General features: G+C 37.1%; 2 protein-coding genes across 2 annotated transcripts; one reads left to right on the forward strand and one right to left on the reverse strand.

Moving 5' to 3' along the window:
- Positions 1 to 13,719: 13,719 nt before the first annotated feature.
- Positions 13,720 to 14,931, reverse strand: LOC142175908 (uncharacterized). Its single transcript, XM_075242916.1, has 3 exons — positions 14,358 to 14,931; positions 13,933 to 14,285; positions 13,720 to 13,773 (listed from the first exon to the last, which is right to left on the reverse strand). The coding sequence occupies exons 1-3, from the start codon at positions 14,929 to 14,931 to the stop codon at positions 13,720 to 13,722; spliced, it is 981 nt and encodes a 326-aa protein (XP_075099017.1).
- Positions 14,932 to 17,547: 2,616 nt separating this feature from the next.
- On the forward strand, positions 17,548 to 18,384 carry LOC142175909 (uncharacterized). Its single transcript, XM_075242917.1, has 3 exons — positions 17,548 to 17,637; positions 17,698 to 17,952; positions 18,010 to 18,384. The coding sequence occupies exons 1-3, from the start codon at positions 17,548 to 17,550 to the stop codon at positions 18,382 to 18,384; spliced, it is 720 nt and encodes a 239-aa protein (XP_075099018.1).
- The last annotated feature ends 7,041 nt before the right edge of the window (positions 18,385 to 25,425 follow it).

A 25,425-nucleotide genomic window follows, 5' to 3' on the forward strand; every position in this document is an offset into this window, starting at 1 on the left:
CTAACGTCATTGTTAAGGTAGATGGAAAAAATATCTTCCTCCAATGAAATAAAACTGAGCTAATAATTCAAAGTCTCGTCTTTAAGGTCTGAAGTCTATGTATCGACACGTCTTGAAGTATGGGGCATTTGTAAGCATTTAAATTTTATCGAATCTAAATCGATAAAATAATTTGGACTATATTTTAAATTCAAGATATATTGATCCAAACAAATACTATGGACTAATATAATTGAATTAATTATATAATTCAATATATATGGATTAAACAAATAAGTCTTAATCCATTGGGCTAGCCCATTTAATTGGGCTAAAGTGATGAGACCACTTCATTAAGCCCAAGATGTCATCTTCCTAGAGGCTAAGTTTGGTACCACGTGTCAAATGACGTGGCACGCCAAGTCAAATGAAAGAGCCAATAGGATCGTGCCACGTGTAAAAAAAAATGATAAAGCATGCCAAGACAAATTAAAAGGCCAATAAAACCGCGCCACGTGTGCAAGTAACATGTTTTGGCCAATCAAATGCAGTCTTGTCACACTTCAATTTGATTGATCGGAAAGAGTTTGTTCTTATCATAATTCTTCCTTTCCACAACTATAACCATGGGTCTTCATAACCCAGAAAAGACACCAGAATTTATAACAAGAAGTAAGAAAGAGCTTGTGGATCAAACTTTGCAAATTCCTCCACAAGTTTCAAGCTTCAAGCAATCAAGTTCAAGTTCAACAAATCAAGTTCAAGCTCAAGAACGAATAACAAATCAAGTTCAAGCTCAAGAACGAAGAACAAATCAAGATTCAAGGAGTACGAGTTCAAATCAAAGTTCGTACTAGTTGAATTCAAGATCATCGTTCGTGACAACAAAAATAGGTTCAAGATCAAGCTCAAAAGCCCTTGAATTTATTTACTATTGGAAAGAAGAATCAGAGGATCCATAGAGATTGTACACTCAAAATATTTGAAATTAAATATTACGATTGTTGCAATATTTTTCGATCTTGATTTTATTTTCTCGACGCAATTTATTGTCTACAAATATATTACAACAATGCCTTATTGACTAAATAAGTTGATGTCAATTATATGATCTCACCAATCGTATGTCCTAAATATATTAGTACAAGGTTAAAATCACTTGGTTATATTGTTTTTGGTTATATTGACCTTACAATATAACGATAATAGGATAACAAAAATGATAGCAACATTGACGACTAGATCAGAAGATGCAATTGTTCTTGTTGTTGTTTCGTACTGTAAGGAGTGAGAATCATAAATTACGTACAACAATATTTCGAATGAGGAGCTTGGTTTCAACATGCCGGACAGTTGGACCGAAATCAAATCTATTCTTTGTTTAATTTGATTACAAAGTTGTGGGCACCGTCTTTTCTTTGTTTCATTTTTTTTTTCTTTTCTTTTGTCCAATCTCTTTAAATTGCCTAATTATGTTAAGTTGATATGAAACAACTTTGATAATTCCAAAGCCAAGCAGTCTAGTGGTTTAAATTCTGAAAGACCAGTTAGTACAATAGCATTCAAATATGGATATAAGAAGGGTAATTATGTGTACTAATGATTTGATATTTCTAATTTTCCAGCAGCAAGTTCTTGTTATAATTTGTAATTCCCAAGTTTGTAGTTCCCTCTTAACTTAGAACCTGTTTGGCTAAGTTTATAGGAAGTCAAAAGTACTTTTTAATCAAAATAAATAGTTTTTGGCAGCTTGGCCGAATGGGTTCTTAATGATCCTGTTATATTAGTAAATATGCTACATATTCGTTGTGTTTTTGGCAACGGATTCTTATGCACAATCATAAGCGGCAAGATTAGCAAGGGTTTGTTGGAAAAGTTTAGGCTTTCTTTAGGCAATTCATACCACTAAAAGGCAACTGTAGAACAAGGATCTTAAAACTCTCAACGATACTTTAAAGTTTCCTATTCTTCCAATAACTTTTGGACTGTGTTCAACCAGAGATGTTCCAGAATGGGCTGGGCCAGACATAGTTTTCCTCAGAATCGGACAGCAAAACAGGCCAACTTGTCTGGCATTGAGGCGGGGCATTTGCATCTATACCTGGGTTTGGAGTCACAATTGAACATATACCCACTTTGCAAAAATATTTGCAACCCTACCTACTTTGCGATCAACTTCAGACTTATCGGGTCTAAAGTTTTAAAAATTAGTCTGAAGTGAAAAAATTGCACTTCAGATGCAGTTAAGGCCAAATAGGTCTGAAGTGCAACCAATGATTTCATTCACTTGAGACCAATATGTCTGAAGTGAAAAAAATGCACTTCAGATGCACTTAAAGTCAAATAGGTTTAAAGTGCAACCAATGGTTTCATGCACTTAAGGCCAATAAGTGAAAAAATTACACTTCAAATGCGCATAAGGTCAAATAGGTTTGAAGTGCAACCAATGATTTCATTCACTTAAGGCCAATAAGTTTGAAGTGAAAAAATTACACTTCAGATGCACTTAAGGCCAAATAGATCTGAAGTGCAACCAACGCTTGTGAGCACCTAATTTTTGCCCCATGCCTAAAATACTCCTAAAATACTCTAAAATAGTTTTAATTGCTTTTATGAAATTTTTGGAATTTTCTCATACTTAGTAGCATTTCAAATCATGAAAATAACTAAAAATATGTTATATTTTTACTCTTTGCATTTTAGATCTAATTGCATTTTTAGTTACATTTTTAAAACACCAAAATCACAAAAAATAATACTACATTAATCATTTTCTTTGCATTGTTTAAATTAATTAGTTTAAATTGATTCACAATTTTAGTGGCTTAGTAATGCAAAATAGGAGTAATTAGGAGTTTAATTAAGGTGGCTAAATTTGAAAAAGAAAGGAAATATAAGAGAAAAAATGTGGGCTGCAATTTTCAGGCCCAATTCCCACACACCCACGCCCCAAACCCGTCTGCTAATCCCAAGCCCAATTTTTCCTGATCCGGTCCAATACCTATCTCCCCCACTTATTAAAAAACACTAGAGCCCTTTATTATTCAGGGACACACATATCAGATCCCCCCTCCCCCTCCCCCCCCCCCCCAAAAAAAGAAGAGAACCGAACAGACCCTTCTCTTGGACAAAGAAACAACACTAGCAGCCGCCCCATCTCTGACCTCACTCTCAGCAGAGGATATTCACTCATCTCATACACACACACTTCACACACTTGACTTCTCTCTCATTTACTTCTAAAAGCCGAAAAGATGGATTCTCGGATTGATAGATTTTACTTCATGAGCTACTAAATCTCTCGTTTCTGCTTCTTCTTAGTAGAGTTCTCATGCTTTTCTTATGAAATTTGAAAAAAAAAATGGAAATCCAGATCTAAAAAAAAAAGCTATTCGAATTTCTGCTCTTTACTTCAATTTTCTGGAATTTCAAGTGACATTTGAGTTGAAGAAATATTTTTGGCTGCTGAATCTGTCGCTACTATTTTTGGTCGCTGATTTCTGGAAGTATTTTTAACAATTCAATATATGATTTAACACCTAGAAGAAGAAGAAGAAGAAATTATTTTAAACTTTGGGTACTAATTAAATAAATTTTAAAAAGTGGGTACAGGTTAAATGAGGGCGACCAAATAAGGTGCCCCGTACAATTTTAAGATGGGCCTCGAGGGGAATCATCAATGTACAAAGGTCCAATTAGGAAGACAATGATTCATAACCCTCACTAAATTAGGCAAAAGAGATTAATAAGAAACTGATACTACAGTCATAGAAGGTGATAAAATCACGAGGAATTTTCAGAAATCACTATAGTTAAATGGCTATTAACGTGCTATATCTATAATATCCATATTTACTGGCCGTAGTTATAATTTCGTCGCTAATGTATTGTATTCCATGTATTCGCGCGACTGTATTTATAAATACAGTGAGGTAATTCACCTAAAAAATAGGGATTACAACTATTTAATAACAGAAAGCGCAATAAATCTGCGTGTATCAATTCGATTGTATACATTATATTTAATTCGGATATATTCGTTCTTATATATTTTATATTGTATTATATTTTACTATATGAATTAAGTTGTATTCAAACAAAAAAAAATCAAGAATTAGGTTGTATACCGCTCTATTTAATTCAACCGTATACACTATATTCAATTTATATATTGTAACGACCTAACTTGTCGTTTCAAGAATTTAAGTCCCGTTCGACGGCATAAGGCCCTGAGCAGCTTCGTATTACGTGTATTGACTTGCGTGCATGGTTGAATTCAGTTACCGGATGATATAGAGTGATTTGGGACACTTGGTCCCTAAAACGGAAGCTTAAGTCTTAGGATTTTGACCGTAGTCGGAACTCTGTAAAGACGACTCCGGAATGGAATTTCGATGATGTCAATAGCTCTGTATGGTGAGTTTAGACTTAGGAGCGTGTCCAAAAAATTATTTGGAGGTCTGTAGAGAAATTTGGCTTGAAATGGCGAAAGATGAATTTTTGAAAAGTTTGACCTGGGGGTTGGCTTTTTAATATCGGGGTCAGAATTCGATTTTGAAAATTTGAATAGCTTTGTAATATCAATTATGACATTTGTGCAAAATTTGAAGTCATTCCGGATTGATTTGATGTGTTTCGGCACAAGATATATAATTAAAAGTTCAAATTTCATAGATTTTGATTTGAGGTGTGATTCATCATTTTGATGTGGTTCGATGTGATTTGAGGCCTCGAGTAGGTCCGTGTTATGTTATGGGACTGGATGGTGTAATCGGACGGGGTCTCGGGGGCCTCGGGTGTGTTTCGGGGTGGTTTCAGATCATTTGGAATTGTTTTGGAACTGCTGATTCTGGTGTCTGGTTTTCCTTCTTCGCGTACGCGAAGGAAGTCCCGCGTACGTGAAGAAGAAAATTTAGGGGTGCTGGATTTGGCCTTCGCAAACGCGAAGGAGGACTCGCGAACGCAGATAGATGCCTGAGGAGCCTACGCGAATATAAGGGGCCAGTCGCGAACGTGTAGAAGGAAATGGAGGAGTTGGGCCTGAGGTCGTTTGACCTTCGCGAACGCGAAGCGTGGAATGCGAACGTGAAGGAGCAGGTCAGTTGGTCATCACGAACGCGACGAGGAGTTCGCGAACGCGAAGAGTAAATGTTGGGACAGGAACAGTTGGTCTTCGCGAACGCGACACTGGTCACGCGAACGCGAAGAAGACCTATCTGGGCAGAAATAAAATTTCCAAAAACGGGGGTTTGAGTTCATAACACAAAAATCAAATTGGGAGCTCGGTAGAAGGCGATTTTTGGAGAGATTCTTATACAGTTTTGATTAATTTCCATGATTATGCCTTTGAATCCATCATTTAATTCGGATTTAAATGGAAAAAAATTAAGATTTTATAAAATCTTTCAAAAACGAAAATTTAAGATTTGGAGGTCGAGTTGAACTCGTATCGGAATGGGTGTTCGGATTTTATGAAAATTATGTATGGTTCCCAGACGCGAGCCCCACGTTGACTTTTGTTGACTTTTTGGAATAAAATTTTAAGTCGACGTATTATTATCCGAAATTATTTCTGATAAATTTTAATGAAGTTGTACAATTAATTTGGATAGATTTGAGCTGTCCGGAGGTCAATTCAAGCAAGAAAGCAATTTTGGAAAATCGGCATAACTTCAAAAAAGTAAGTGTCTTGCTTAACCTCGAGTAGGGGAATTACCCTTTAAGCATCGAATCTTATGTGCCATTTGTGAAATGTGAAAAACCCTGTACGCGAGGTGACGAGTACGTACTTGAGCTTATATGTGCAAAATTCATTGAATTAAAGTCTTGGGCATATTGTGTAGTAAATTAGATAATTGTTGGTATTTATTAAATCATCTATTTGCCATGCCTGAATCCTTGTTATTGAATTTGTTGTTATATGATAATTTGATGTGATTGTTACTTGATTATTTATATAATTCCGTGAATTTGTTGGTTTTATAATTAATTGAATTTAATTTCATTATGAATTTTTTTTTGCAAATAATTAATTAAATGAGTTTAAGAAGATGTGTTTATATAACTATTGAGAATTTGGATTAATGAAGGTTTTGCTTTATGCTGAGTAATTTCTATTTCTGTTGATTGTTTTTGGGGTGTTATACACATTGTGTGGAGCCTTCGGCTATTTGTTGTGAAATTAATTGACTTGGTTGTATCTTTGGAATTTTGGTTGTGGCCATTGGGCAAATTGTGATATGAATTGATTTTGTTATGTTGCCATGATAATTTTCAATGTAAATTATTGTGTTGTGTGAGTTATTATTTTGAGGAGATAAGTGTGGCATTTCACCGTTGATATTATGTGTGTATAAGGGTGGTATTTCATTGTTGTTGTATTTGTTAGAATATTGTCTGGGCGGAGCGATAAGGGCAGTTATAGGAGCGATAAGGGTGGCAATATGAGCGATAAGAGTGGCTATTGGTATTGTCAGGGTGGAGGGATAATGGTGGCTATAGGAGAGATAAGGGTGGCTATTGTCAGGGATGGTATGTGATGATGAGGAGTGGTTGTATTGGTGATTTTTATGTGATGTTGTGATTTTCCTTGTGTTTATTTTTATAACTTGTGCAATTTGTCTTGTTATTAGTAAATTGATTAATAATCTAATTTATGTTAAAATTGGGAGCCTGTGGCTATTGCCAAGCGGATTATAAAATGAAATGTGGGCACGAGGTGCCGTGAGTAGATAATGAGGATATTGACACGTGAATTATCCGTGCAGTTATGATATAAAATGAGGGCACGAGGTGCCGGAGAAATATAATAATTTATTATGGGCACGAAGTGCCGTGAAAATATAAAAAATGGGCTGAGACCCGTATTTATGAAAAATATAAAAATAGGCTGAGACCCGTGGTTGAATGATTATGAAATGAAGTGTCACATGATGACTTTTTAATTGAAAGAATTATATTCAAAATATTTAATTCAAAGAATTTTTATGCAAAAAGATTTATTGGAAAGGATTACATTCGAAAGATATTTATTTAAAGAAATTATATTTGAGAGAAAATTATTTAAAGGAAGTATATTTGAAAAATATTTATTTGAAGAAATTATATTTGAAAGAGAGTTAGTTGGAAGAATTTTATGTGAAAGACATTTATTTGAAGGATTTGATTTAATTGGGTGTAATTATAATTATTAATTATTGAGCGATATTAATGGTGTTCTTATTGTCTGCTGTACATATCACTGGTTATTTTATATTGCCCTTATTGTTATTTGTTTCCTATTATTTTGTATATTATGTTGCACATGCTATTAGACTAGTGAGTGTCTTGACTATACCTCGTCTCTACTCCACTGAGGTTAGTCTTGATACTTACTGGGTACCAACCATGGTGTACTCATACTACACTTCTGTATATTTTTGTGCAGAGCCAGGTATTGGATATATCGGACTTGAGCAGAGTTAAAGCGGGATCATAAGGATTCAAGTTAGAGCTGCTTGGTCATCGCAGTCTCTTGGAGTCTTTTCATTTCATTGTACTGATAATTTTTAATCAAACAATATTGTATATTCGGTCCTCGTGATCAGTCCATGTATTTAGTTAGAGTTCGTGACTCAGTACTACCAGTCTTGGGAGGTTGTATATTCATTTTGTTCCGCTGTTAGTTTTGATTACTTATTTAATTTAAAAACAAATGGCTTCAAAATGTAATTGAAATCGGCTTACCTAATCTTAGAGATTAGGTGCCATCACGACGCCTGTGGTGGAATTTTAGACCGTGACACCTATATTCATTCTTATCTATTTTACATTGTATTCAATTCGCCGTATTCAATTCGACTGTATTCAAACAACAAAAAATCACAAAAATAATGATATTCGTTTGTATTCAATTCTCTATATTCATTCGTAGATGCTTTTACACTATATTCAATTTACTGTATTTAATTTGACTGTATTCAAATAATAAAAATTAAAAAAATTTAGGGATCTGCACAAAAAATAACCTTCGGAGTACATAAATACATGCGAAAATATAATATATTTGTATAGAATATAATGTATTTGAATGTATTTATACAGAATATAATGTATTTGTATCATTGTATGTGACTCAATAGCAAAGAAGAGAAGAAAGTTTGTCGGATATGGCGTCTTCCGGCCAAGCAAAATACTGTATACATTGTATTAAAACTAAAAATGGAGAAGAACAAAAATTCGGCCAGATATGAGAATACACTATCACATTGTATCAACCAAAATTCGGTCAGATGAATCAAGAAGAAGAAGAAGCCATGGATCCATATCGAAAAGTTTCAGATCTATTCTCTTCACCGAGCTACTAGATCTAGATGTAAATCATCCGTGCAGGAAAGTTTCAGATCTATTCTCTTCGTCGAGGTAAGAGTCGGAGGCGCGATGGAGATGGTAGACTCCCGATAGTGGAAGCAAAGAGGGATTAGGAGAACAGATTTGGCCATAGCTACGAAATGAGCTTTTGGCAATCTGAAGTAGAGTCGCTAGAGAAGAAGGAAATTTAAAGCAGAGTCATCGAAAATCTGAACAAATCTAGCCATGGCGGTGAGTCGCCGGAGAAGACGGCGGCCTTGCCGAAAAGAGAGGGAAAAGGGAGAGAGAATTGAGGAAGAAGAGAGAGGGTTGAACGAAAAGTTGAGGGATCTGTTGTATATATTTGTACTTTGCTATAAAATATAAAAGGTGGCTATAAATAATAATACTTTTAAAGTATTTTGGTTTATAATAAATAATGTGCATTATTTAGCTATAGCATGTAAAATTTTCTAAAATCATTGCTATATGATTAGAAGTTTGTGGAGAGAATATATTTCACAATTCAAAGATAAAAATTCAAAGCTATTATGAATGCTAAAGAATTGGTCGACCCACGGGCCAACACTAAGAACACGTATATGATGATGTTCTGCAGGATATCTGGTGGTAAATTAAATGAGTGACGTAATTGGAAAAGAAAATGAAATGATATAGAACAGAATGCTAATGAAATTCAGAGGAATTAGGGATGATTTACTACGTAATCAATTGACTACATTTTATGCAGGGGCGTAAATGGTTCGATTCGGCCGGTTATTTTGTAAAATTCGTACCACACCAATTTTTCGGTTATTCTATTATGTATAATTAAAATTGGACTTTTCGAAACCATCCCAATCATATCGGTTTCTCTTCGGTATCGGTACGGTTTGGTTAATTTTCAGTATTTTTTTTTAAAATATCATGTAAAAGTCACTAGTAGGAGTAGAATACAATAACATACGTACTTTTATAAGACTTAGCAAAACTTTCTTGACATTTTTACATTTGAAAGGGTGATGAATTAAGAAAATATGAAAGATGGCTAGAGTATAGATCCATCAACTATTCTATAGCGGCGTAAAATAAACTAAGCAAATTAATACAAAGAAAATATAAATCGCACGAGTGGAAAGATATTAACCAAGTTGGGAATGAGACTCAAGAATAAAGTCTATAGAAGATTGAATATTCAAAAAGATAAATCTAAATCATACGAAAGGAAACATATTCAATACATTATAGTTTGCTACTCATAATCGCTATAATACCTTGTGTCTTAGTTTGTTAGTGGATATGTTGGAAATAATTTAGTTTCAATAGGAGTAGCATAATAGGTTTGGGAATTAAGATTTTGAGTTTAATTACTTGTTGGCTTGCAACTGTTTTCATAATACCAAGACCAAAGAAAAATTTAATGTTTTATTATTTTTAAAATTAATATATAAATATATTTTTTACATGTAAATTTATTCGGTACGGTTCGGTATTTTTTTGGTTTATTTTTATAAAATAAAAATCTGCCCTAATTATCGGTACGATTATAGATTTATATAAAAACTTACGGTTTTATTAAAAGAAACCTAAAAATCGATTCGATACGGTACGATTCGATTGATTTAGTCAGTTTTTAAATATTCACCCTAGTCTTATGTCACATGTAGTGAATGCATAAGTGTTCCCAACAATGTTTTAAGGACGTTTTTTTATATTTATAAAAGCTTTTTTTCTCTACTAATTTAAGTTCTTATTAAAAGAGGCGAACATAATCCAAAATTGTACAAGAACATGCGGCAGAAATCAGGAATTTGGGCATGACCATTACCCTTCCTCGAAACGAATTTATATGGCTGGTCCGTAAAATAATTTAAACACATGTAAAAAATATAATTACTTAAGCAAATAGGCAGTCAATTTAATGTAACGTACAGTACTATATATGATTAGTTGGTCTACTGGTGAAAGAACCAAAAAGAACTGCTCTCAAAACGCACACGGCCAATCACAAAATGTTGAAAATCACTTTGGCTGATTCCTTATAACTTTCTTAAATCAAACAAATGCGTTACTGAATATTGCAAGTACGCTAATCAAAAGTGGAGTTTAGGATTTTAAGTTTTTTTTTTGTGGGTTCTAGACCATAATTTTTTTTTTTTGGATTCTAAAATATTTATATATATCAAGTAAACTTTTTAATAAAAAAACAAGATTTAAGCCTAATCTATTGAGTTCTTTCGAATTCGTAAGACAGTGGCTCCGCCATTTAAAGTAAAACCACTAGTACATCTTTTTTTTTTTTTTTTTGCTAATCAGAGAATTTTTTATTTATACAGAAAATTAAGAAGTGTCAATACAATATGGGTTCTTTGAGGAATACTAAAAAAACAAATAAAGGTGGTTCACTCCAAAATAAGTTTTCGCGCTCAACATTTGTATGTGAGTCCCAAGTACTCCCATATTTTGCTAAAGTGTGCACTACTTGGTTTTCTTCGCGGTAGATGTGCCTAACGGGCGGTTGGCCCATTACTTCGATGAGCAACCTGACAGTCCGTCTCCACTATTAGTGGTATTCGATTTTTTGTGAAAGCGAGTTCCCATACCCTTGAGTAGTGCAATAATTTCAGCCTGTAGTGGCGATGAGGCAACTATATTGCCAGAGAATCCATCAATCCAGTTACCGTGGGAATATCTTATGATTCCTGCTGCTCATCCACTAGTACATCATGTATTGTGTCTATCGTAAATGCAGTTGCATGTGCAATTATTATCATCAAAAGTTGCATTCTTTTAAGTTTTCAAACATTTTATGTTACTGGTAATTCTGACAATTTTTAATCAGTATTCTATCATCTTAACTACCATTTTCTACTTGCGCTACCCACAAATATTTTCATGGAAGCGTCAAAAGCAGAAAAAATAAAAAATGGTGAGAAAACACAAAATCAGATAAATTGAGGCGAGGACAAGGGAATTGAACAACAAAACTTAGAATAACATCACGCCGAGTAGGAGTAGTGTAGAGAGATTTTCTTCTTGTGCCCTTTAGGAAAATATATAACAAGTATTATCTTTATCCTTCTTTTTCAAAATCTTTAAAAAGGGGTGGACTCTAAATAGTAGAGGATCGAGGATAAGATTAAAAGAAGAGAAACCTTTTGGGGATGAGTATATATATATATATATATATATATATATATATATATATATATATAGTGAAGTTGTAACCATAGGCCAAGGTAATTGAGATTTTTATCTATATGTACTACATTAGAAACTTATTTACCCTTACTGTTTAGATTTTAACTTAATTACAAGTTGATATACAATTTACCAGTTATATACACATAAGTTTTAAATGAGTATCCTTGATTGTAGCCTTTTAATGTGAAAATCAAATTCCATAGGTCTATCTCCTCGCTCTAAAATTTCTTTTTTATGTCCGACTTCTACTTCTTTGGATCTCTATGATTCTCTTCTCCTTTCTAATCTCCTTTTTTTGTTTTTTTCTTCAGAGAATTCAATAACAAAGTTGATATTGTTGCTTATCATCGTCAGACCAGTCGTTGCCTGTTGCCCCGCCAGCCATCAAAAGCTTCGAAACTTTGATTTTGAATTCAATTTTTTAATTATTATTTATTTTGATTGGGTGTCGTTGTAAATGTCGGGATATTCTTTGGAGTTTATATATCAATTTTGAGGGTGTTTGGTGAAGACTAGAGTTGATTTTGGATGAATTTCATATTGAAACTCGAAGATGTATTAAAGTTATATTATAATTGTATACAAATTATATTCAAGTTGTGTTCTGTTATAGTTAGATATTTTTTTATTTAAATATTGTATATAAACAACAACAACAACAACAACAAACCTAGTTTGATCCCATAAATGGGGTCTGGGGAGGGTAGTGTGTACGCAGACCTTACCCCTTCCTCATAAAGATAGAGAGGCTCTTCCCGATAGATCCTCGGCTCAAGCAACCGTGAAGATAAAGAAACCAAGTAGCAAAGATTATTAGCAACAATGTAATATGGTAACAGACGTGAATGCCCACAACATGCATAATAAAGAACCATAAATAGGAAATTACAAAGTTAGTCCTAGTACTACTGGTCGGCCTAGGAGGAACACACTACTATTTGTCAACCTACAACCCTAATCCTCGACCTCAACACCTTCCTATCGTGGGTCATATCCTCGGTAAGCTAAAGCAATGACATGTCCTTCCTAATTACCTCTCCCCAATACTTCTTAGGCCTACCCCTTCCCTTTTTCAGACCCGCTATGGACACCTCTCACACCTCCTGATCGGAGCATCAATGTCTCTCCTCTTCACATGCCCAAACCATCTCAGCCTCGATTCCCGCAACTTATCCTCCATAAATGTCGCTCCTACCTTGTCCCTAATAACTGCATTCCTAATCCTGTCTTTTCTAGTATGCCGACACATCCATCTCAACATCCTAATTTTAGTTACTTTTTATCTTCTGGACATGGAACTTCTTGACATGCCAGCACTCAGCTCCATACAACAAAGTCGGTCTAACTACCACTCTATAGAACTTGCCCTTAAGTCCAGGTGGCACATTCTTATCACATAAAACCCCCGAGTCGAGCCTCTATCTCATCCACCCCGCTCCAATACGATGAGTAACATCCTCGTCAATCTTCCCGTTGCCTTGAATAATAGACCCAAGATACTTGAAACTATCTCTTTTAGGGATGACCTGAGTAGCAATCCTCACTTCCACTTCTTCTTCATGCATCCCATCACTGAACTTGCACTGCAAGTACTCAGTTTTTGACCTACTCAACTTGAAACCTTTAGACTCTAGTGTTTGTCTCCAAACTTCCAACTTAGCATTAAATCCGCCTCGCGTCTCGTCAATCAGGACTATGTCATCAGCAAATAGCATATACCATGGCACATCCTCTTATATGTGTCGCGTCAGCACATCTAACGCTAAGGCAAACAAAAATAGGCTAAGATCCGATACCTGATGTAACCCCATCTCCAATGGGAAATGATTTGAGTCTCCTCTCGCAGTCCTCACATGAGTCTTCGCTCCCTCATATATGTCCTTAGTCTCCCTAATGTATGCCACCAGGACACCACTAGCCTCCATACATCTCCATATGACCTATCTCGGGACTTTATCATAGGCCTTCTTTAGGTCGATGAACACCATATGTAAGTCCTTCTTCCTCTCCCAATACTGCTCCACCAATCTCCTCACAAGGCGAATGGCTTCTGTAGTAGACCATCCCGGTATAAATCAAAACTGGTTCTCAAAAATACTAACACAACATCGCACCGTCATCTCCACCACCCTCTCCCAAACTTTCATAGTATGACTCTGCAGCTTGATATCCCTATAGTTGTTATAATCCTGGATATCACCTTTTTTTTTATACAACTAGATCATCAAACTCCGCCGCCAACCTTCGGGCATCTTCTTCGTCCTGAAAATGACATTAAACAAACCAGTATGCCACTCCAAGCCTACCCGACCAACTTTCCTCCAAAATTCCACTGGGATCTCGTCTAGCCCAGTAGCCTTACCCCTGCTCATCTTCTGCATCGCCCCCTCCACCACTACGCTCCTAATATGATTACAAAACCGGAAATCCCACTGACTCCCTGATCTCCAACTCACCTAGCATGATGTTCTTATCTCCTCCCTTGTTTAAGAGCCTATGGAAGTACTCATGCCATCTACGCCTGATACACGCCTCTTCCACCATAACCTTTCCATCTTCATCCTTGATGCACCGTACTTGGTCCAGGTCCCGAGCCTTCCTCTCCCTAATCTTGGCTAACATGAACAACTTCTTGTTGCCTTCTTTTCTCCCAAGATCCTCGTACCATCGCTCAAAAGCAGCAGTCTTAGCCGCCGTGACTGCCAATATTTCCTCTTTCCTTTCTTTCTTGAAACACTCCCTACACGTCCTCTTCTCCTCCTTGTCCGTGCTCTCTATTAGATTCAGATATGCCACTTTCTTAGCTTCTACATTTCCTTAGACATCCTAATTCTACCACCAGTCACCTTTGTGTCCTCCCGAATAACCCTTCGTTACCCCTAGAACCTCTCTAGCGACCTCCATAATGCAGTTCGCTATTGTGGCCCGCATGCTACTCACATCCCCACTACTCCTACAGGCCCACATGGCCAACAACTTCTCCCCCAACTCCTGAGCATTTACCTTAGTCAAGGATCCCCCCTTAATCTTAGGTTGGCCATACACCGATCTCTTCCTTATTCTCCGAATCTCCAAGTCCATTACCAAGAGCCTATGTTGCGTCGACAAACACTCACTTAGTATAACCTTGCAATTAGTGCAAAGGCCCCTATCACCCCTCCTGAGGAGAAGATAATCAATCTGAGTCTTGGCTACCTTAATCCGGAAGGTGACCAAGTGTTCCTCCCTCTTCTGGAAACATGAATTAGCTAACACCAAGTCAAAAGCTTTAGACAAATCCAACAAAGAAGTACCACCTTCGTTCCAAACTCCGAAACCAAATCCGCCATGCACCTCGTCATAACCCGTAGCAGTCACCCCAATATGGCCATTAAAGTCACCCCCTATGATGAGCTTCTCGGTGTGTGGGATACCACACATAACCTCGTCCAAATCGTCCCAGAAGCGCCTTTTGACCTCCTCACCCAGGCCCACCTAAGGCGCGTAAGAGCTAACCATATTAAAAGTGACCCCACCAATCACTAACTTAATAGTCATTAACCTATCATTCACCATCCTAAAATCCACTGCCATCTCCCTGAGATCCCTATCAACTAAAATACCTACCCAATTCTTGCCCGCAGCCCCTCGTGAATACCATATCTTAAACCCGTTAACACTCCGAGCCCTTGTACCCTTCCATTTAGTCTCCTGGACACATGCTATATTAATCTCCCTTTTTTGAAGAATCCTCCCTAACTCAATAGACTTACTCGTCAGTGTCCCTATGTTCCAGGACCCCACTCTCACCCTATTAGAACCCTTACCACCTTGCCACCCTCCCCTCCGCCCCTGGACCACCCAAGGACATGACCTTACTCTACCATCATTTCGACTAGCCACTACACTAACAAAGAAACTAAGAATATATCTAACACTACAACTACTGCAAAAGCAGACAATCAGGAAAGCTTCAATATAAACGATATTTAAATATTGTATGAAAGTTAAAAAATAGTTGAATAATGTATGAAATTTATATTTAAGTTATAAGTACTTTCTTTTTATATAACGTTGTTGATATGTATCAAAATTGTATTAAGAGATGAAGTTTTGATTGAAATTTTAGAGAAGAAGCAGGACACATCACATATAAAATATATACAAATCATATACAAAATATATACAAAATACATATTTATATAAAATTTGTATTTAAGTTGTATGATGTTGTAGTTATTTCTAACTGGTCAAAATGATGTATGAAAGTTATAGATAAATTATAAATAAGTTGTGTACTATATAATTAGTTGAATAAAATTTATTTTTAATTTATCTGTTGTTGTATATGTATCAAATTTGTATCATATTTGAATATTTCGATATTCAACTTGCCTGGTTTAGGTATTGTCTATAGTCAGTGTCTCTATTGCTTTGGTTTGATGCTACTTTCTGGTTCAAGCTATTAAAATAGTTTTATAAAAGTTGGTTCTCAATTAAGTCTTGAACTATTTTACGTTATTGTGGTTCAACATTATTGGAGTTGCTATACTATAGTTAAGGCACTATTGAAAAGAGGAGGGGAGAAAAAAAGGAAAAGGGCGTAACTGAATCCCATAATTTAAGGCACTAACAATGGATTGTATATGAAGAGAGGCGACAAAGAGTAGGAAAAGAGGAGAGGAGAGAAAAAAGGAAAAGAGTATAACTGAATCCCTTAATTTAAGGCACTAATAATGGATTGTATATAAATTATAAGCAATCCTTGTATAGAGGGGGTAATATACAAAATTAGGATAATTTTGGCAAATAAGTTTCAAATAATGTATAGAAACAAAAAAAACTCAAGGTAATTGTCGAGTCCAAAGAAATAGGCAGAGTAAAAGGGATATATTTGATTTAGAAAAGTGTTGGGTTTTAATTACTCTTTTTGTTATAGTCCCCCTTTTTGAACCTACCTACTACTGTATTCTGATGCGGTCCTATTCAGATCATTTCGAACTTTAACATGAAATTTATACAACCTGAATAAAATAACAATTAAAAAGTTAAATTAGAAAAGAAAAAGAATTTGTAGATTCAACTTCTTATTGACAAGCACCTTCGTGAAGTTAAAAGTTTCATGGGATACTAATCTATGTTCTCATCGTTGAGTTATTAGTTTTGATGATTAATAAGTGTGTGCAATGAACATGTGCTAAGAACCAGATTCTCATAGTAGTTGTTGAAGGTCCTTAAGGCAATAACGTTTTACACAAAAGTTACTGCAGTTCGATATTGGTAGGAAGGACTCTTGATGCGATAAAGGTTGTTTCCTAAGGATATTTGCAGATACGAGTCACAAAGCTTGAGGAGTCCTTATGATCTCAGGATTTGCAAGTAAACGAGAGTTTGACTGTGCTTAAAACTCCCAAAGATCTCGGAGCTGTGTGAAATTAAACACCTTGCCTATGGACTGTTGAAGACTTATCCTTTTTACATCTTGACTGAACAAAAAAGTATGGCATTTTCTAGTTCAAAACGCACGTGAAGTTCTTTTCTACTTGAGTTAGTTTAGTTCATGTGTATTAGGAGTTGAGTTATAACCATGATTTCATTCAAACAATGTTAGTTGGAGTATTGTTTAAGTCTGCAAGTAAGAGTAGCTTGTAATCTTCATACAATAAGTAGAAATAGGTGAAGTGTGGAGGTGTGTATTAGGTTACAAGTCGATACATTTGGCTCAGTTGTTCTAATGAAGTTGAAGTTAAAATCTTATACGATATGTCGTGGTTTTGCAACTTTGAGCCGTGTAATTTTTTACGTAAAAATTATTGTCTTTTACTTTCCTATTTATTTTATTTAAGCGTAAGGAGTAAGGTAAAGAATGAAGTTCTTTAGTAATTTAGGAAAGCACATAAAGTAACAATTAGTATCAGAGCAGGTTCTCTTAAACGTGGTTAACACCTAGAGAGATCTTGGAAGAATATGTGCGATCCACCTGAAATCAATGAAGGACAGTAAACTACTAGACCACTCATGTTTAATACAAAATACTACAGTTGGTGGAAGGAAAGAATGGAGGATTTCCTAACGGCTGAGGACTATGAACTATGGATTATACTAAATCGAGGACCATTGATTCCCACAAAGCAAAATGAGCAAGATGTAACTATTCTCAAGGACCCTTCAGAATTTATGGCAGCTGACTTCAGAATGATGGAATAGAATGCCAAGGCCAAGAATATTCTCATTTGTGGACTTGGTCCTAATGAATACAACAGGATATCTGCCTGCTCCAATGCGAAGGAAATCCAGGATGTACTTCAAACCACTCATGAAGGGACAAATCAGGTGAAGAGATCAAGAATTGAGTTGCTCATGAGATACTATGAGCTTTTCTCTATGGAGGAGTCTGAGCCTATTCAGGAGATGATGACCAAGTTCACTATCATTATAAATAAACTAAAGTCACTAGGAAAGGTGTTTACTTCTGAAGAACTAGTTAGCAAAGTTTTGAGTATTTTCTCTGCCTCATAGGAACCAAAAGCTACAGTCATTCAGGAAGCAAAGGAGTTGGACAAAATATCACTAGATGAGTTGATTGGAAATTTAAAAACTCATGAGATGAGAAATCTGGAACTACGCAAGGAAAAACCAAAGAGAGAGAAGGCACTGGTTCTTAAAGCTACTGAAGAAGATGAGTCTGAAAATGATAATCTGGATATTGCAATATTCGCTAAGTTCAAAAAATTCATGAAGAACTCCAGAAATGCACCAAAGAGAGAAAGCAATAGCAAACCTAAGAAGGCTGACAAGTCTTTATATGATGGATGCTACATGTGTAACAAGATGGATCACATAGTCAAAGACTATCCAATGAGGGAAATTGAGTGGAAGAAAGAAAGAGCTTAGAAAGAAAAAATGGATAAGTTGAAGAAGCGAGTGATAAGTGGGGATTTTGACTACTTATAAAAGCCTTTTAGGTTTCGTTTTAGTTCAAAAGTGCTTAATTATGTTTCCAAAAACTAAAGAAATGTACTTAATTACAGGAATATTGGAAGATGAGCTCCCGAGATGAAATCCAACTCAAGAAGGAGTAATCTAAACTCAAGGACAAAAACAGGCACAAAAGTCTCAAAGTGCGGACCACAGAATATCATCTGCGGCCACAGGTCGTGAAGCAATTCCATCAGAGAATGTTTTAAAGTGCGGACTGCACACAAATTGTGCGGCCACAGAAGCTGGGTTAGAGAAAATGTTAAGAGAACCTGCATCTCAAAGTGTGGACCACATAATTATTGTGCGGCCGCAGAAGACGAGCCACGCGGCTGTACTTAGAATTGTGCGGACCGCAGAAAAATAAGGTGCGGCTGCACTCAGAATTGTGCGGACCGCAAAAAGAAAGTAGTGCGGCCGCAATTCAGAATTATGCGGCCGCAAATTTCCACTCCTGTCAAGATGAAGAAAAGTGCGGACTACACATGGAATTGTGCGGTCGCAGAACCTTCGAAAGGGCATTTTTATCCGAAAATTCCAGCTTTATATAAATAGAAGAGTTTCGCCTTTTTAGGTTAATGTTTGACATTAGCTACTACAGTAGACAATTTCTTTTACTCGTTTTAGTAGTTTTTGCTATTTTGAGCTTTTTGAATATTGATTTCATCATTTTAATTATCAATATGGGTTTAATTATCATTTCTTCTCCCGTTTCTTCTAGTTTAAGCATGAGTAACTAAATTTTCACTAGGTTTGTGACTCAACCCTAGTGTGTAAACTTAATGGGTGTTTGATTTATTGCTTGTTTATGGTTGGGAGTTTATTATCTAGCCTTGTTCTTATTTTTATTTGAAGAATTAATGGTTGCAAATATTAATACATGCCTATTTAACTTAGTCTCTACTTGAGAAAGAGAGACATAAAGTCATTTTTGGAGGGGCTTGGACTTGCTTTGATGATGAGTAGGCTTGTTGTGCTTTGGCCCTTCTGTGTGCTTTTATCGAGGAAAGCAGGCTTGATAGGGCCAAGTCTTCATTTGTAGGACTTTGACGGTTCATGTTATTCATGTAGGCTTGGGTCTTTCATTCGGGCCCTACTAGCAAGAAATTGGGTCAATCGAGAGATTGATAAGCCCAATTAAAGGGTTGAACCTAGAGATAGTAAAACCCGACTTGAGCTTCTTATAAAATATTTTGCTCAATATCCATTTGGCCTTGAGAAAGCTAAATTAGGCAAAATCACTCTCTGACCGAGAGGTATTGAGTGGGTACTTGAGTGTTGATAGCTATAATATACCCCGACCAATAAAACAAGCTTTAAAGTTTACAACCCATTAGGCAAACACCTAGGTGAAGGTCATAGCCCTAAGCCTTTTATATCATTTGGAAAACAACAAAAAAACAATTTCCTAGTTTCTTTCTTTGAATCGCAATCGTAGTTTAGTTTAGATTTTTAAACAAAACCAAGTATTGCAAAAGTGCAAATTTAGATATACAAACTCACGCACCAAGATATATACTACTAACCCCTATTCATATAGCTCCCTGCGGAATTCGACCTCGACTCTTGTTGGGTATTACTATTGCATCGACCGTTTTCATAACCTCAAAGAGAGGAGTGAAATTGGATAAGATCAATTTTTGGCGTTGCTGCCAAGGAGCTAAAAAACAGTGTTAGTTATATAGTTAGGTGTGTGTTTGGGATATCTTCTTTTCCTTCCTTGTTACTAACGTGTGAGTGTTATAGGTTCAATTATGGCAAACAACGATCTCGAAAACATAGTCATGGGGGTTGTAGATGTTAAGGATGATCAAATGGATGAGGTCCCTCTTGAACCTCAAGCCAATAGACTAGGCCGACCGCCTCAAGACAATGTACCTGCTCCACCCCCACCTCCACCACGAGTGGATCCACACCGGGTGTTGCCGAATGAAGGGTATGCAAGTGCTATAGTCCCTCCCCATATTAGGGCGGACAACTTCCAAATAACCAACGTGATGCTCACTTTTCTCGAGCAACGAGGATTCTTCACTGATGCACCGGGTAAAAATGCATATAAATATTTGAAGGGGTTCATAGATACGTGTTGGGGGAGCAAACAAACAATTGTCTCCGAGGATACTTTGAGGCTAAGGCTTTTTCCCTTCTCTCTATGGGGAAAAGCTTTAGATTGGTTGGAACATTTGCCAAACCATTCCATTCATAATTGGGGTGAACTAGCGGATAAATTTATTTCAAAGTACTTCTCTCCCAGGCACATGGCTATTTTTCGGGATGAAATTCTAGCATTCAAGCAAGAGCCCACTGAACCACTGCACGAGATATAGGAAAGGTATTTAACAATGGTGAAAGAGTGCCCTAACAATGATATGACGGAGAACGTGTTTCAACAAACTTTCTTTTGGGGGATCAATACCACCAACCAATGTGTAGTGAACCAACTTGTCGGTGGAAACTTCATGACTATGCCCTATGTGGAGGCGTGTGATATTTTGGATGAGATGGCGAATACTTCATCACGTGGTAATCTAGAGCCAATGTTCCACAAGGTGATCCAAATGTGATTCTTCTTCATAAAGAGTTACATGACCATGGGAAAGCCATAGCCGAGTTGACAACCACCATGAACCAATTGGCAAAGGCTCAACTTTAACAAGTAAAAGACCCGAGGCAAGTCAATGCTATGGAGGGAGTCAATATGATGGTAAACAAGAGAAGAACAAGAAGTCCACAAGTGCAACAAAGAGTGGACAATCTTGTGCAAGATGATAGTGGATTTGATCAAGGTGATTATTACAATGATCAAGAGGAAGAGGTCCAATATGTGAACTACTTCCAAGGCCCTAGTCAACAACAATGGAGACCTTCAATAATCAAGACAATTGGAGTTGAAGCAATAACCAAGGGAATTGGCAAAATAATAACAATCAAGGCAATTGGGGAGGCAACAACCAAGGCGGGTGGAACAACAACCAAGGAAATCGGGGGTCGGGATTTCAAAGGCCCTCGATGAATCAACAACCGAGCAACCCACCTCCTTATCCTTCTCATGGTACTAGTTCCTCCAACAATAAAATAAGTCATATTGAGATCATGTTCAAGCAAATGATGGAGAAGAATATCGATTCTGATGCCCAACTTGCTTCACACAACATGTCAATCTGAAACTTAGAAGTGCAAATGGGTCAAATATCTCAAGCTTTAAATTCTCGTCCTATTGGGGCACTACCAAGTGATACAGTGGTAAAACCGAAGGGTGGGAACAATACGGGGCATGCCATGGCCGTTACTACAAGAAGTGGAAGAGGTGGGAATGCACCTGCCTCAAGTCAAATACAACTTGTGTATGATGAGCAACTGGTAGAGGAAGAGGAGATCCCAGAAAATGTTGTGCACACAAATGAGGAAGTGCGGATTGATATTGATGACGCAGTGTAAACGAATCAAGAGGATGTGAACCCATCTAGGGATCATGTGATTGACATACCAGAACTGGTAGTGCAAAAAGTTATGGCACTATTGCCTAAGCCACCTCCTCCCTATCCTCAAAGGCTTGCCAAGAAAAATGATGAGAATCAATTCAAAAAGTTCATTTATATGATGAAGAGTCTCTCGTAAATGTGCCATTAGTTGAAACCTTGGAGAAAATGCCCGGATATGCAAAATTTATGAAGAACTTGGTGACAAAGAAGCGGTCGATGAATTTTGAAACTATAAAAGTCAATCATCAAGTGAGTGTAATTGTGCATTCGATGGCTCCTAAGTTGAAAGATCCCGGTGCGTTCACAATTCCTTGTACCATTGGAAGTGCCGAGTTTGCAAAGTCTCTTTGTGATCTTGGGGCGAGTATCAATTTGATGCCCTATTCGGTTTTCAAGACATTGGGAATTGGGCAACAAAGACCCATATCTATGAGATTACAAATGGCCGATCGTACAATGAATAGACCATTGGGGGTGATTGAGGATGTATTGGTTCGAGTTAACAAGTTCATTCTCTCGGCGTATTTTGTTATTCTTGATTGTGAAGTGGACTATGAGGTCCCGATTATTCTTGGTAGACCTTTCCTTGCTACGGGGAAGGCTCTTGTTGATGTGGAAGTTGGTGACCTCACTTTCCCGGTGGGTGATGAAAAGGTAGTGTTACACGTGTAAATCTATGAGGCAACCAAATAGCAATGAAGTGTGTTCGTTCATGGACTTGGTTGCTGATGTGATTATTGATGATACAAGTGCCACGATTAATGTGGGTGATATGTTGGAGGCTGTCTTGCTAAATTTTGATGATAACGAGATGTATGGTTTCATGGAATGTATTAATTCTTTGCAAGGAATGGGGTCGTACAACTATGCACCCCGAAAGCTTTCCTTGGATCTTGAGAATAGGAAAACTTCTCCCACAAAGCCTTCAATTGAAGAGCCTCGTATCTTGGAGTTGAAGCCATTCCCTCCACATCTCAGGTATGAATTCCTTGGCCCTTGTTCTACTTTATCAGTTATTCTCTTATCTTGTTTGACTAACGTGCAGGTTAAATCTACATTGGCGGTGCTCCACAAGAGGAAGAAATCTATTAGGAGGACTTTGGCGTAAATTCGGGGAATAAGCCTCGCATTTTGCATGCATAGAAAGGTACGAAGTTGGACTAATTTGGAAACATTGGGCAATTTACTTTATACCTACTATTTCGTCTGGTTTTTGGTTTCTAGTCTTATTTTATTAGTAGCCATGATTGGGCTATAGTACTGACTATGTATAGGACTACTAAGATTAACTTGGAGGAAGATGCCAAACCCTCCATTGAACATCAAATGAGACTCAATGAAGCCATGCAAGATGTGGTAAAAAAGGAGATCATAAAGTGGTTAGATGTCAGGGCTGTGTACCCCATTTCTGACAGCTCCTGGACTTCTCCGGTGTAATGTGTTCTGAAGAAGGGGGGCATAACTGTAGTCACCAATGATAAGAACGAGTTGATTCCAACAAGAACGGTGACTGGGTGGAGAGTGTGTATGGACTATCGGAAGCTAAACAAAGTCACAAGGAAAGACCATTTCCCACTAACCTTTCTTGACCAAATGCTTGATAGGTTGACCGGCCGGGCATTCTATTTCTTTCTAGATGGATATTCGGGCTACAATCAAATCTTTATTGCCCCGGAAGATCAAGAGAAAACAACTTTCACTTGTCCCTATGGCACTTTTGCTTTCAAGCGGATGCTATTTGGCTTATGTAATGCACCGACCACTTTTCAACGGTGTATGATGGAGATCTTTATGGATATGGTAGAGGACTACCTTGAAGTCTTCATGGATGAATTTTCGGTAGTCAGGGATTCCTTTGATGATTGCTTGGCAAATTTAGATAAAGTATTGGCAAGGTGTGAAGAAACGAACTTGGTGTTGAATTGGGAGAAATGCCATTTCATGGTCTATGAGGGAATTGTCCTTCACCACAAAATTTCAAAGAAGGGCATTGAGGTCGACAAGGCAAAAATAGAGGTGATTTCTAAACTTCCACCTCCAACATCCGTGAAAGGAGAGAGAAGTTTCTTGGGTCACGCGGGGTTCTACCGGCGCTTCATAAAAGATTTTTCCAAAGTGGTGAACCCCTTGTGCAAGCTTTTGGAGAAAGATGCTAAATTTCACTTCAATGATGATTGCATGAGAGCCTTTGAATTTCTCAAGTTCAAGTTGACAACAACTCCTATCATCATCGTTCCTAATTGGAGTATTCCTTTTGAGCTCATGTGCGATGCTAGTGATGTAGCGGTTGGAGAAGTTTTAGGGCAACTTATCAACAAGATTTTTCATCCGGTCTACTATGCTAGTAAGACCATGAATGATGCCCAAGTCAATTACACCGTTACCGAAAAAGAGCTCCTTGCCATTATGTTTGCTATTGAGAAGTTCCGCCCATACTTGATGGGTGCAAAGGTTATTGTTCATACAGATGATGCGGTACTTCACTATCTTATGAGCAAGAAAGATTCAAAATATCGATTGATGAGATGGGTGAAATTGTTACAAGAGTTTGATATTGAAATCCAAGATCAAAAAGGGAGTGAAAATCAAGTGGCAGACCACTTGTCTCTTTTGGAGGAGGAGGGGAGGCCGAATGATGGCCTTGAAATCAATTACTCTTTTCCCGATGAGCACTCTTGGCTATTTCAATGAAGGAGGTGTCATGGTTCGCCGATCTAGCAAACTACCTTGTGTGTGGAATCATCCCGGATGAGTTCTCTTCAAATCAAAGGAAGAAGCTCAAACGAGATTGTCAAGATTATTATTGGGATGAGCCTTACCTCTTCCGGATTTGCACGGATAGGGTAATTAGAAGATGTGTACCGGATGAAGAGCAAAATGTTATTCTTGAAGCTTATCACTCTTTGCCTTATGGTGATCACCATGGCGGAGCAAGAACGACTGCTAAAGTGCTAAGTTGCGGTTTCTATTGGCCCACTCTCTAGATAGATGCAAGTGATATGGTGAAAAGATGTGATGAATGCCAACGGGCCGGTGGAATCTCGAAGAAGAATGAAATGCCTCTCACTACCATTTTAGAGATTGATATCTTTGATGTGTGGGGTATTGACTTCATGGGTCCCTTTGTGAGTTCTTGTGGAAACACCTACATCTTGGTCGCGGTTGATTATGTGTCTAAATGGGTTAAGGCCGTTGCTCTACCCAACAATGAAGCGAGAAGTGTGGTGGCATTTTGAAGAAGAATATTTTCATAAGATTTGGTACTCCGCGAACTATCATAAGCGATGGGGGGTCACATTTTTGCAACAAGGCTTTTGACACCTTGCTTAGCAATTATGGTGTCACTCATAAAGTTACGACTCCCTATCATCCTCAAGCTAGCGGTCAAGTGAAAGTTTCCAATCGGGAGATAAAGAGTATCTTGTCCAAAACAGTGAATGCTAAACAGACGGATTGGTCAAAGAAGCTTGATGAT

Source organism: Nicotiana tabacum, chromosome 22, assembly GCF_000715075.1.
Source record: "Nicotiana tabacum cultivar K326 chromosome 22, ASM71507v2, whole genome shotgun sequence".
Classification (NCBI taxonomy): domain Eukaryota; kingdom Viridiplantae; phylum Streptophyta; class Magnoliopsida; order Solanales; family Solanaceae; genus Nicotiana; species Nicotiana tabacum.

Excerpts from the sequence above, each read along its gene's own strand:
- LOC142175909 (XM_075242917.1), top strand. The coding sequence starts at position 17,548 with ATGGAGGATTTCCTAACGGCTGAGGACTATGAACTATGGATTATACTA. Across the intron at positions 17,638-17,697 it reads CAAAGCAAAATGAGCAAGAT|AATGCCAAGGCCAAGAATAT; the intron begins GTAACTATTCTC and ends ATGATGGAATAG. Across the intron at positions 17,953-18,009 it reads AACTAAAGTCACTAGGAAAG|GAACCAAAAGCTACAGTCAT; the intron begins GTGTTTACTTCT and ends TCTGCCTCATAG.
- LOC142175908 (XM_075242916.1), bottom strand. The coding sequence starts at position 14,931 with ATGTGTGGTATCCCACACACCGAGAAGCTCATCATAGGGGGTGACTTT. Across the intron at positions 14,286-14,357 it reads TTATTCGGGAGGACACAAAG|AGAGCACGGACAAGGAGGAG; the intron begins GTGACTGGTGGT and ends TGAATCTAATAG. Across the intron at positions 13,774-13,932 it reads GGGAGTCAGTGGGATTTCCG|GACGAAGAAGATGCCCGAAG; the intron begins GTTTTGTAATCA and ends TGTCATTTTCAG.